This window comes from Psittacula echo (genome assembly GCF_963264785.1).
Source record: "Psittacula echo genome assembly, chromosome: 15".
Taxonomy (NCBI): domain Eukaryota; kingdom Metazoa; phylum Chordata; class Aves; order Psittaciformes; family Psittacidae; genus Psittacula; species Psittacula echo.
In genome coordinates, this window is record NC_137751.1 from 983,285 (window position 1) to 995,321 (window position 12,037).

Consider the following 12,037-nt stretch of genomic DNA (forward strand, 5'->3'; position numbering starts at 1 on the left):
TAGCTTCCGACCTGGCACCCAGGCTGGGGAGATCAGTAATAAGCCCTCCATGGGCAGGGAAACAGGGGGTTCCTACCCCGGAGCAAAGCAGCGCTGCCAGGCATGCGAGAGGGGACCCCTTGTAGCAGAAGGGAGCAAGAGAGTCCCAGGGGTACCCCCCTATCCCTTCTGCTGGGGGTGGGAAAGCACCAACCCCTTTCGCCCCCTCTCAGTCCGCAGCCCCTATAGCGCTTGCCGCTACAAGGGCGTGTTCATCCGGCAGAAAATCCCTGCCCTCCTCCTCAAGAGCTACCAGCAGACACGTTCCCACTGCTCCCACGGGGCTGTGCACTGAGTACCCCAACCCAGCCTTCCTCCCCGGCACCTCGCTCCTCACCCTCACTCACCCACCTTCCCTATGTTCTCCCCTAGGTTCGTTCCTTCCTTGTTCTGCCTTTGAGGATGCCCCAAGACTAGCCACCCCCAAAGGGTGCCATGGTGGGGGGACTGCTCTGGCTCTTCCCATGCACTTCCCTTCTCACTGCTCTATCCCAAAGAGCCCCAAAATTCCCCATTTCAGCTGTCAGCAAGAAAAGCAGGAAGGAAGCCAAGGCTCCAGATTGCTCCAAGTCAGCCCTTTGGGGGGATGTGGGGAAAGGATGCTGCAGGAAACCCCAGGGCATGGCTGGACCCTGCATTCCCCCATCTAATGCAGCCCCCCTCTCTCCCCAGCGTGGAGCTGCGGAATGGGAAGAGCTTCTGCATGGACCAGGACTGGTTCCAGCAGCAGCAGCGGCAGAAGCAGTCGACCCGCACCTCCGCGTGAAGCTGCCTTCCCCATAAGCTCCATCTATTTGCATCCCATGGTTAGCTCTATGTTCTTCTTAAATGATGGAGCTGGCTCTGTTCCCTTCCCTACTGGCACCCACTCCACACCACTGTACATTGCTCAATAGGTTTAATAAAACATGCAGATCCTGCAGATCTGCTGCTGGAGTGAGACTGGATAATTCCTGCGGGATAAACGGGTCACATCAGCGTTTCTTATCACCACGGGGACCCAGGAATAGTCCAGGAGCCCTGGAAGGGCAGGGAAACCCAAAGGGCCACGGCTGATCCCCTCCCTCCAAGGTGAAGCAGCCCGTGCGCAGGCGAGGTTCCCCAAGGCTCACTGCTGACGCTGCACTTGGGTCGCAGCAACCCCTTGCACCAGGGAAAAGAGGCTGCTGGAAATGACTTGGGGTGGTGGTCAAAAGAGCCAGCTAAAGCTGGGCCAGGTCTGTGGCCAGGTGGCCAAGAAGGTCAACGGCATCCTGGCGTGTAGCAGCAAGAGCGCGGCAGCAGCGCCAGGGAAGTGGTCGTCCCCCTGTACTGGTGGGTCCCGTGCCGGTGGGTCCAGCGCCGGGGCTGGCTGCAAGGTCGGCACTGCGAGGGGCAGGGGGATGACGAGCACAGCCAGCCCGTGCCACGCTCCCTCCCTCCGTCCATCCCTGGATCGCAGCCCTGCGCCTGTGCCCGCATTCCAGATGCCCCTTGCGCAACCCTCGTGCGGTGCCGCATCACAATCACCCTGCACTGCAAGGGTGCCCCACCCACCAACAGCCCCAGATCAGCAGGGTCTTGCAGCAAACCAACATTCCCAGGCGCAGCCATCTCCTTGGCTGCAGCCACTTGCTGTGATGAAGCGCAAATCACGGTGCCGCAAGGCCCAGCCTCCAGCAGCGCTGCCAGAGGAGGAGGGCGAGCCCTCCTGTGAGCCTCCCCAGTGCAAGAGGCAGCGGGATGACCCCAGTAAGGAAGGTGAGTGCACAGCACCCCGCCTGGACCCTCACAGAGGGGATTGTGGATGCAAGCACCATAGGATGGCCGTCGGGTCTCTCCCCCATCCCGCTCCCAGCATTACGCTGGGACCCTGTCACAATGCAGGGGGTGACGCTGCTGTCCCCCTGCAGTGTGCGGGTTCTGCCAGCGGGCAGACTGCAACCCCGAGGTGCTGGGGCAGCTGTGCCGTCAGGATGGGCTCTGTGTCCATGAGAACTGCCTGGTGAGTGCCTGGTGCTGGCACCCCCCGCTCCTCGGCCCTGCACCGCCGACAGCCCCTGCCACAACCCCTCTTCTCCCCTCTTGCAGTACCACGCCAGCGGGCTGAAGCAGAGAGGGGCCGATGAAGAGGGCTTCTATGGCTTCCTCTTCCCTGACATCCAGGAGGAGCTGAAGCGGGTGGCACAGAAGGTGAGGCCCGAGGGCATCACGGTGCCCATTCCCTATGCCCAGCACTGCACAGCCCAGCAATCCCTCAGGGATGCTCTGGCAGCCGCCTGCAAGCAACCGCCCAGATGCCCCTTCATCCAGAAAGTGCTGTTGGACAAGAGGAAATGCCTTCAAGCGGGAGGTTTAGATGGAGCTGAGGAACAATTCCTTCCCCAAAGGGTGCTCAGGCATTGGCACCGGCTGCCCAGGGCAGGGCTGGACTCACCGGCCCTGCAAGCGTTCACACCCCGTGGAGACGAGGCCCTCGGTGCCACGGGTTCGTGGTGGCCTTGGCAGTGCTGGGGAACGGTTGGACTGGATGAGCTTAAAGGTCTTTCCCAAGCTGGTTGATTCCAGGGCTCTAGGGTTCTATGTGGCACTGACACCGTTCACCTCCTCTCATCCCCAGAGGTGCTGCATCTGCCGCCAGGCGGGCGCCTCGGTCACCTGCAGAGCGCGGCGCTGTCCCCGCACCTTCCACTACCCCTGCGGCAGCGAGCGGGGCTGCGTCTCCCAGTTCTTCGGGGAGTTCAAGTGAGTGTCACCGCCCCGGGCTACCAGAGCCAGGGCCGGGATGGAGGAGAGCTGGGGCTGAAGCATCCATCACCTCCGTCCGCAGGTCCTTCTGCTGGAAGCACCGGCCGGTGCAGCGGGTGCGGGCGGTGCAGCAGGACCAGACCCTGTGCCTCATCTGCCAGGAGGCGGTGGCGGAGCGGCCGCGCTATGACACCCTGGTCTGTCCCACCTGCACCAGCGCCTGGTTCCACCGCCGCTGTATTCAGGTAGGCAGCGGTCCCCGACGGCATCAGCCCTGTGGTCACCCCATCACCAAGCTCCGCGGGGGTGAACGGGACCCCACCACCGATGGTGCTGATGCTGTGTCTGCCCCAGGGCCAGGCGCTGCGCTCTGCCCTGCACCACTTCCGCTGCCCGCTCTGCCAGGACATGGGCACCTTCCGAGAAGAGATGTTCCGCCTGGGCATCAAAATCCCGGACAGGTCGGTGCCCTCCCCCTGCCTCCTTCCCCTCTGCGATGCTGCGGCCAATCCCCTCCTGCCTCCCCACGTCCCCAGGCCTGAGCGCTCCTCTGCTCCCACAGGGATGCTGCCTGGGAGGAGGATGGAGCCTTTGCCGATCATTATCAGCGGCACAGCTCCTGTGACACCAGCCAGTGCCTGTGCCCCGTGGGACGACAGGAGGCAGAGGAGAATGGGTGAGTGCTGGTGTTCCCCCAGGTCACCGGCTTTGGCTGGGGATGGAGGTACCAGGATGGCGCCCCAGGGGCCCCATCTCAGGGGCCTTTGGTGGCAATGGGTCCCATTGCCCCCCCAGGCCCTGGCGACTGCTGCTCTGCCACTCCTGTGGCTCCCGCGGGACCCACCAGCGCTGCTCCAACCTGGGAGAAGAGGTGGATTCCTGGGAATGCTGGGACTGCAGGGACACGGGCACTGGTGAGGGCTGCAGTTGGGGGGCGGGGGGGGGGGCACAGAAGGTCCCAAGAGCCATGTGGCCACCACTGCTACTTGGGACATGGGGACAGGCTCAGGGCTGTGATCCAGGGATGGAGAGAGGGAGCGTGGCACAGGCTGGCTGTGCTCATCATCCCCTTGCCCCTCGCAGTGCCCGCCTTGCAGCCAGCCCAGGCGCTGGACCCACCGGCACAGGGACCCTCGCGCACTGGCCCAGCTCCTGACACCTCACGTGGGGACGAAGAGGTCGAGATCCCTGCAGGACTCCCGCACACCAACCTGCCCTCCCAGGCCCTGCCCTAGAGATGGGCAGCTTCTCTCTAATAAAACTTGGCGCTTCACAGACGTGGGTTTGCTGCTTCTGCCTGAGCACTGCAGGGCAAGAGCCGCTGCCGTGGCCCCAACCTCCTCCTGGCATCACAGGGGATGCCAGGCTGCTTCCCAAATAGGAGCTGGCACTGGTCAGCCAGTTGAGATGCTGGTGTCACCCCATGGGTGGCTCCGGAGCTGAGCCCAGGCTGGGGAGGGGGAGGCACCGTGGGGGATGCTGTGGGGCCAAGGCTGCTCTGTTCCAGAGAGAGCAGTGACCCCAGGATGCGTGCAGAGCAATGGTGTCACCATGGCTCTTGTCTCTCACGGCGGGGCTCCAGCAGGGACTTCAGAGACACACAAAGGGCTTGGTAACACAAACACTTTATACAGGCGTCCAAACTCCTGACTGTTCATTAACAAGCAAATTGATAGGGTTTAAATTATTTTCAGTTTAAATTATGACTTTGCTATAATTTATTTTAGAGTTTTGTTCCCTTTCTTGAGCAAAAAAATACTTTGTTTAACTAAGTTCAATCGAATAAGCTTTCCCATTGAAGAAGGCCGCAGTCCAAGTGCTCTCTTGTGTACCCGGGGCTGGGAAAGCACCACGGGCATCACGGGTGGCAGTGGGGAAGGATCAGTTCTCCAGGCTCTGGAAGTGCTGCACATGTGCCTGCACCCAGGCCGCCCGGGGCTCTGTGCACAGCTCCTTCTTCTTGGTGACCATGCTGCCAGGACAAGTCCCACGTTAGAGTGCTGGGCCGGGGCAGCGGGGTGCCTGCAATAGGTCCCCAGCCATGTCCCCATCCCTCTGGCCCAGCCATCGCCCCCTTAGCCCCCAGTGGGACTCCCATCACTGCTGGCTGGCTGCACCTGCTGCTGGTGATATAGGCAGAGGTGATGAGGCGCCGTGGGATGGGGCGTCGGTGGAAGGTGGAGCAGCACGTGGTGGGGACACCATCTGTGAGGGCAGAGACAGAGAGAGAGCCCTGGTGAGAGCCCAGGCACAGGGGTTCCCGGGGGATTTGCCATCTCCCATGTCCCCTCTTGTGTCCTGTTCCCTGGGTCCCAGCGTTGGCCTCCTGCTCCCAGCCCTCCCCCTGCTGATGGGGATGGAGCTCTCAGTCTGCCCCAGCAGCTCCTCTGGAGCAATGGCACAGTGAGCCCCAGGGAGGATGCAGCCACGCCGGACTCTCCGAGATGGGCCTCGGATGGGGAGCAGGCGGCCAAGAGGAGGAGGGCGACCAGAGCGGCTGCGGAGACCTTCGTGCTGCTGTGGAGCTGAGGGATCTGCGAGCAGGGCTGCAGCTGGAGTCTGCAGGGCTCTGCACAATGCTCGGCCCTGTGGCCATGCCCTCCTTTTATCCCCGGCCGCGGGGTGGGCGCAGGCTTTCAAGGAAAGGAAATGAGTTGGAGCAATCCCAGGCACGGCTACAGGTTGGGCAGAAAGGAGATTCAGAGCAGCCCTGCAGAGAAGGACTTGGGGGTGTTGGTTGATGACAAAATGAACATGAGCCGGCTGCAGTGTGTGCTCGCAGCCCAGAAAGCAACCGTATCCTGGGCTGCATCAAGAGGAGCGTGACCAGCAGGTCGAAGGAGGTGATCCTGCCCCTCTGCTCTGCTCTCGTGAGACCTCACTTGGAGCATTGTGTGCGGTTCTGGTGTCCTCAACGTAAAAAGGACATGGAACTGTTGGAACAAGTCCAGAGGAGGCCACGAGGATGAGCAGGGGCTGGAGCACCTCCCGTATGAAGACAGGCTGAGAAAGTTGGGGCTGTTCAGCCTGGAGAAGAGAAGCTGCGTGGAGACCTCAGAGCAGCTTCCAGTGTCTGAAGGGGGCCTACAAGGATGCTGGGGATGGTCTATTCCTCAGGGACTGTAGTGAGAGGACAAGGGGTAACGGGTTCAAACTGAAACAGGGGAAGTGTAGATTGGAAATAAGGAAGAAATTCTTTACTGAGGGGGTGGTGAGGCACTGGAATGGGTTGCCCAGGGAGGTTGTGAATGCTCCATCCCTGGCGGTGTTCAAGGCCAGGTTGGATGAGGCCTTGGGTGCCATGGTTTAGTGTGGGGTGTCCCTGCCCACGGCAGGGGGGTTGGAACTGGATGATCTTGAGGTCCTTTCCAATCCGAACTATTCTATGATTCTATGATTCTGTGATTCTATTCTATGATTCTATGAGTCCATGATGCCAGGGAAATTATGTCAGAGCACCCAGATTTGCTGAGCTGGAGAAGGAAACCGCAGAGGGGGAAGCGCTGGCCACGCGGCTGCAACTTTCAGATTCAATTTGGGTGCCCCAAACCCCACAGCACCGACGCCACCACTGCCGCAAGGATCCCCCACCAGCCATGAGCCAGGCTGCGGCACAAAGCTCCATGGCCAGAGCCCCAGTGGCAATCCCGAGCAGGCAGCAAGCTCCAGGCAGGGATTTGCTTTGCAGCATCGCTGTCTTGGGGGGCTGAGGAGCTGCTCTGTGGATGGACATCCCCAGGCTCTGCTGCTGTTGCTGGCGGAAAACCACTGCCAGGAGAAAGCTCCCAGCTTAGCCCCAGTTTTGGCACAAACATCCCTCCTCACCCTGCTCCCCCGGTCACAGCAGGGATACAGAGGTAGCTTCCGACCTGGCACCCAGGCTGGGGAGATCAGTAATAAGCCCTCCATGGGCAGGGAAACAGGGGGTTCCTACCCCGGAGCAAAGCAGCGCTGCCAGGCATGCGAGAGGGGACCCCTTGTAGCAGAAGGGAGCAAGAGAGTCCCAGGGGTACCCCCCCATCCCTTCTGCTGGGGGTGGGAAAGCACCAACCCCTTTCGCCTCCTCTCAGTCCGCAGCCCCTATAGCGCTTGCCGCTACAAGGACGTGTTCATCCGGCAGAAAATCCCTGCCCTCCCCCTCAAGAGCTACCAGCAGACACGTTCCCACTGCTCCCACGGGGCTGTGCACTGAGTACCCCAACCCAGCCTTCCTCCCCGGCACCTCGCTCCTCACCCTCACTCACCCACCTTCCCTATGTTCTCCCCTAGGTTCGTTCCTTCCTTGTTCTGCCTTTGAGGATGCCCCAAGACTAGCCACCCCCAAAGGGTGCCATGGTGGGGGGACTGCTCTGGCTCTTCCCATGCACTTCCCTTCTCACTGCTCTATCCCAAAGAGCCCCAAAATTCCCCATTTCAGCTGTCAGCAAGAAAAGCAGGAAGGAAGCCAAGGCTCCAGATTGCTCCAAGGCAGCCCTTTGGGGGGATGTGGGGAAAGGATGCTGCAGGAAACCCCAGGGCATGGCTGGACCCTGCATTCCCCCATCTAATGCAGCCCCCCTCTCTCCCCAGCGTGGAGCTGCGGAATGGGAAGAGCTTCTGCATGGACCAGGACTGGTTCCAGCAGCAGCAGCGGCAGAAGCAGTCGACCCCCACCTCCGCGTGAAGCTGCCTTCCCCATAAGCTCCATCTATTTGCATCCCATGGTTAGCTCTATGTTCTTCTTAAATGATGGAGCTGGCTCTGTTCCCTTCCCTACTGGCACCCACTCCACACCACTGTACATTGCTCAATAGGTTTAATAAAACATGCAGATCCTGCAGATCTGCTGCTGGAGTGAGACTGGATAATTCCTGCGGGATAAACGGGTCACATCAGCGTTTCTTATCACCACGGGGACCCAGGAATAGTCCAGGAGCCCTGGAAGGGCAGGGAAACCCAAAGGGCCACGGCTGATCCCCTCCCTCCAAGGTGAAGCAGCCCGTGCGCAGGCGAGGTTCCCCAAGGCTCACTGCTGACGCTGCACTTGGGTCGCAGCAACCCCTTGCACCAGGGAAAAGAGGCTGCTGGAAATGACTTGGGGTGGTGGTCAAAAGAGCCAGCTAAAGCTGGGCCAGGTCTGTGGTCAGGTGGCCAAGAAGGTCAACGGCATCCTGGCGTGTAGCAGCAAGAGCGCGGCAGCAGCCCCAGGGAAGTGGTCGTCCCCCTGTACTGGTGGGTCCCGTGCCGGTGGGTCCAGCGCCGGGGCTGGCTGCAAGGTGGGCACTGCGAGGGGCAGGGGGATGATGAGCACAGCCAGCCCGTGCCACGCTCCCTCCCTCCGTCCATCCCTGGATCGCAGCCCTGCGCCTGTGCCCGCATTCCAGATGCCCCTTGCGCAACCCTCGTGCGGTGCCGCATCACAATCACCCTGCACTGCAAGGGTGCCCCACCCACCAACAGCCCCAGATCAGCAGGGTCTTGCAGCAAACCAACATTCCCAGGCGCAGCCATCTCCTTGGCTGCAGCCACTTGCTGTGATGAAGCGCAAATCACGGTGCCGCAAGGCCCAGCCTCCAGCAGCGCTGCCAGAGGAGGAGGGCGAGCCCTCCTGTGAGCCTCCCCAGTGCAAGAGGCAGCGGGATGACCCCAGTAAGGAAGGTGAGTGCACAGCACCCCGCCTGGACCCTCACAGAGGGGATTGTGGATGCAAGCACCATAGGATGGCCGTCGGGTCTCTCCCCCATCCCGCTCCCAGCATTACGCTGGGACCCTGTCACAGTGCAGGGGGTGACGCTGCTGTCCCCCTGCAGTGTGCGGGTTCTGCCAGCGGGCAGACTGCAACCCCGAGGTGCTGGGGCAGCTGTGCCGTCAGGATGGGCTCTGTGTCCATGAGAACTGCCTGGTGAGTGCCTGGTGCTGGCACCCCCCGCTCCTCGGCCCTGCACCGCCGACAGCCCCTGCCACAACCCCTCTTCTCCCCTCTTGCAGTACCACGCCAGCGGGCTGAAGCAGAGAGGGGCCGATGAAGAGGGCTTCTATGGCTTCCTCTTCCCTGACATCCAGGAGGAGCTGAAGCGGGTGGCACAGAAGGTGAGGCCCGAGGGCATCACGGTGCCCATTCCCTATGCCCAGCACTGCACAGCCCAGCAATCCCTCAGGGATGCTCTGGCAGCCGCCTGCAAGCAACCGCCCAGATGCCCCTTCATCCAGAAAGTGCTGTTGGACAAGAGGAAATGCCTTCAAGCGGGAGGTTTAGATGGAGCTGAGGAACAATTCCTTCCCCAAAGGGTGCTCAGGCATTGGCACCGGCTGCCCAGGGCAGGGCTGGACTCACCGGCCCTGCAAGCGTTCACACCCCGTGGAGACGAGGCCCTCGGTGCCACGGGATCGTGGTGGCCTTGGCAGTGCTGGGGAACGGTTGGACTGGATGAGCTTAAAGGTCTTTCCCAAGCTGGTTGATTCCAGGGCTCTAGGGTTCTATGTGGCACTGACACCGTTCACCTCCTCTCATCCCCAGAGGTGCTGCATCTGCCGCCAGGCGGGCGCCTCGGTCACCTGCAGAGCGCGGCGCTGTCCCCGCACCTTCCACTACCCCTGCGGCAGCGAGCGGGGCTGCGTCTCCCAGTTCTTCGGGGAGTTCAAGTGAGTGTCACCGCCCCGGGCTACCAGAGCCAGGGCCGGGATGGAGGAGAGCTGGGGCTGAAGCATCCATCACCTCCGTCCGCAGGTCCTTCTGCTGGAAGCACCGGCCGGTGCAGCGGGTGCGGGCGGTGCAGCAGGACCAGACCCTGTGCCTCATCTGCCAGGAGGCGGTGGCGGAGCGGCCGCGCTATGACACCCTGGTCTGTCCCACCTGCACCAGCGCCTGGTTCCACCGCCGCTGTATTCAGGTAGGCAGCGGTCCCCGACGGCATCAGCCCTGTGGTCACCCCATCACCAAGCTCCGCGGGGGTGAACGGGACCCCACCACCGATGGTGCTGATGCTGTGTCTGCCCCAGGGCCAGGCGCTGCGCTCTGCCCTGCACCACTTCCGCTGCCCGCTCTGCCAGGACATGGGCACCTTCCGAGAAGAGATGTTCCGCCTGGGCATCAAAATCCCGGACAGGTCGGTGCCCTCCCCCTGCCTCCTTCCCCTCTGCGATGCTGCGGCCAATCCCCTCCTGCCTCCCCACGTCCCCAGGCCTGAGCGCTCCTCTGCTCCCACAGGGATGCTGCCTGGGAGGAGGATGGAGCCTTTGCCGATCATTATCAGCGGCACAGCTCCTGTGACACCAGCCAGTGCCTGTGCCCCGTGGGACAACAGGAGGCAGAGGAGAATGGGTGAGTGCTGGTGTTCCCCCAGGTCACCGGCTTTGGCTGGGGATGGAGGTACCAGGATGGCGCCCCCCATCCATCTCAGGGGCCTTTGGTGGCAATGGGTCCCATTGCCCCCCCAGGCCCTGGCGACTGCTGCTCTGCCACTCCTGTGGCTCCCGCGGGACCCACCAGCGCTGCTCCAACCTGGGAGAAGAGGTGGATTCCTGGGAATGCTGGGACTGCAGGGACACGGGCACTGGTGAGGGCTGCAGTTGGGGGGCGGGGGGGGGGGCACAGAAGGTCCCAAGAGCCATGTGGCCACCACTGCTACTTGGGACATGGGGACAGGCTCAGGGCTGTGATCCAGGGATGGAGAGAGGGAGCGTGGCACAGGCTGGCTGTGCTCATCATCCCCTTGCCCCTCGCAGTGCCCGCCTTGCAGCCAGCCCAGGCGCTGGACCCACCGGCACAGGGACCCTCGCGCACTGGCCCAGCTCCTGACACCTCACGTGGGGACGAAGAGGTCGAGATCCCTGCAGGACTCCCGCACACCAACCTGCCCTCCCAGGCCCTGCCCTAGAGATGGGCAGCTTCTCTCTAATAAAACTTGGCGCTTCACAGACGTGGGTTTGCTGCTTCTGCCTGAGCACTGCAGGGCAAGAGCCGCTGCCGTGGCCCCAACCTCCTCCTGGCATCACAGGGGATGCCAGGCTGCTTCCCAAATAGGAGCTGGCACTGGTCAGCCAGTTGAGATGCTGGTGTCACCCCATGGGTGGCTCCGGAGCTGAGCCCAGGCTGGGGAGGGGGAGGCACCGTGGGGGATGCTGTGGGGCCAAGGCTGCTCTGTTCCAGAGAGAGCAGTGACCCCAGGATGCGTGCAGAGCAATGGTGTCACCATGGCTCTTGTCTCTCACGGTGGGGCTCCAGCAGGGACTTCAGAGACACACAAAGGGCTTGGTAACACAAACACTTTATACAGGCGTCCAAACTCCTGACTGTTCATTAACAAGCAAATTGATAGGGTTTAAATTATTTTCAGTTTAAATTATGACTTTGCTATAATGTATTTTAGAGTTTTGTTCCCTTTCTTGAGCAAAAAAATACTTTGTTTAACTAAGTTCAATCGAATAAGCTTTCCCATTGAAGAAGGCCGCAGTCCAAGTGCTCTCTTGTGTACCCGGGGCTGGGAAAGCACCACGGGCATCACGGGTGGCAGTGGGGAAGGATCAGTTCTCCAGGCTCTGGAAGTGCTGCACATGTGCCTGCACCCAGGCCGCCCGGGGCTCTGTGCACAGCTCCTTCTTCTTGGTGACCATGCTGCCAGGACAAGTCCCACGTTAGAGTGCTGGGCCGGGGCAGCGGGGTGCCTGCAATAGGTCCCCAGCCATGTCCCCATCCCTCTGGCCCAGCCATCGCCCCCTTAGCCCCCAGTGGGACTCCCATCACTGCTGGCTGGCTGCACCTGCTGCTGGTGATATAGGCAGAGGTGATGAGGCGCCGTGGGATGGGGCGTCGGTGGAAGGTGGAGCAGCACGTGGTGGGGACACCATCTGTGAGGGCAGAGACAGAGAGAGAGCCCTGGTGAGAGCCCAGGCACAGGGGTTCCTGGGGGATTTGCCATCTCCCATGTCCCCTCTTGTGTCCTGTTCCCTGGGTCCCAGCGTTGGCCTCCTGCTCCCAGCCCTCCCCCTGCTGATGGGGATGGAGCTCTCAGTCTGCCCCAGCAGCTCCTCTGGAGCAATGGCACAGTGAGCCCCAGGGAGGATGCAGCCACGCCGGACTCTCCGAGATGGGCCTCGGATGGGGAGCAGGCGGCCAAGAGGAGGAGGGCGACCAGAGCGGCTGCGGAGACCTTCGTGCTGCTGTGGAGCTGAGTGATCTGCGAGCAGGGCTGCAGCTGGAGTCTGCAGGGCTCTGCACAATGCTCGGCCCTGTGGCCATGCCCTCCTTTTATCCCCGGCCGTGGGGTGGGCGCAGGCTTTCAAGGAAAGGAAA

General features: G+C 61.9%; 2 protein-coding genes across 2 annotated transcripts; both read left to right on the forward strand.

Moving 5' to 3' along the window:
* Window positions 1-1,658: 1,658 nt before the first annotated feature.
* On the forward strand, window positions 1,659-4,001 carry LOC308227557 (PHD finger protein 7-like; the record flags this gene model as incomplete). Its single annotated transcript, XM_080630240.1, has 9 exons — window positions 1,659-1,779; window positions 1,932-2,023; window positions 2,110-2,211; window positions 2,639-2,763; window positions 2,849-3,011; window positions 3,121-3,227; window positions 3,329-3,442; window positions 3,562-3,680; window positions 3,850-4,001. 9 exons carry the CDS (start codon window positions 1,659-1,661, stop codon window positions 3,999-4,001), a joined length of 1,095 nt encoding a protein of 364 aa, XP_080486366.1.
* A 3,834-nt stretch (window positions 4,002-7,835) lies between these two features.
* Window positions 7,836-10,622, forward strand: LOC308227558 (PHD finger protein 7-like; the record flags this gene model as incomplete). The annotated part of the gene is made up of 10 exons (XM_080630241.1): window positions 7,836-8,021; window positions 8,271-8,403; window positions 8,556-8,647; window positions 8,734-8,835; window positions 9,263-9,387; window positions 9,473-9,635; window positions 9,745-9,851; window positions 9,953-10,066; window positions 10,183-10,301; window positions 10,471-10,622. The coding sequence occupies 10 exons, from the start codon at window positions 7,836-7,838 to the stop codon at window positions 10,620-10,622; spliced, it is 1,293 nt and encodes a 430-aa protein (XP_080486367.1).
* Between the last annotated feature and the right edge of the window lie 1,415 nt (window positions 10,623-12,037).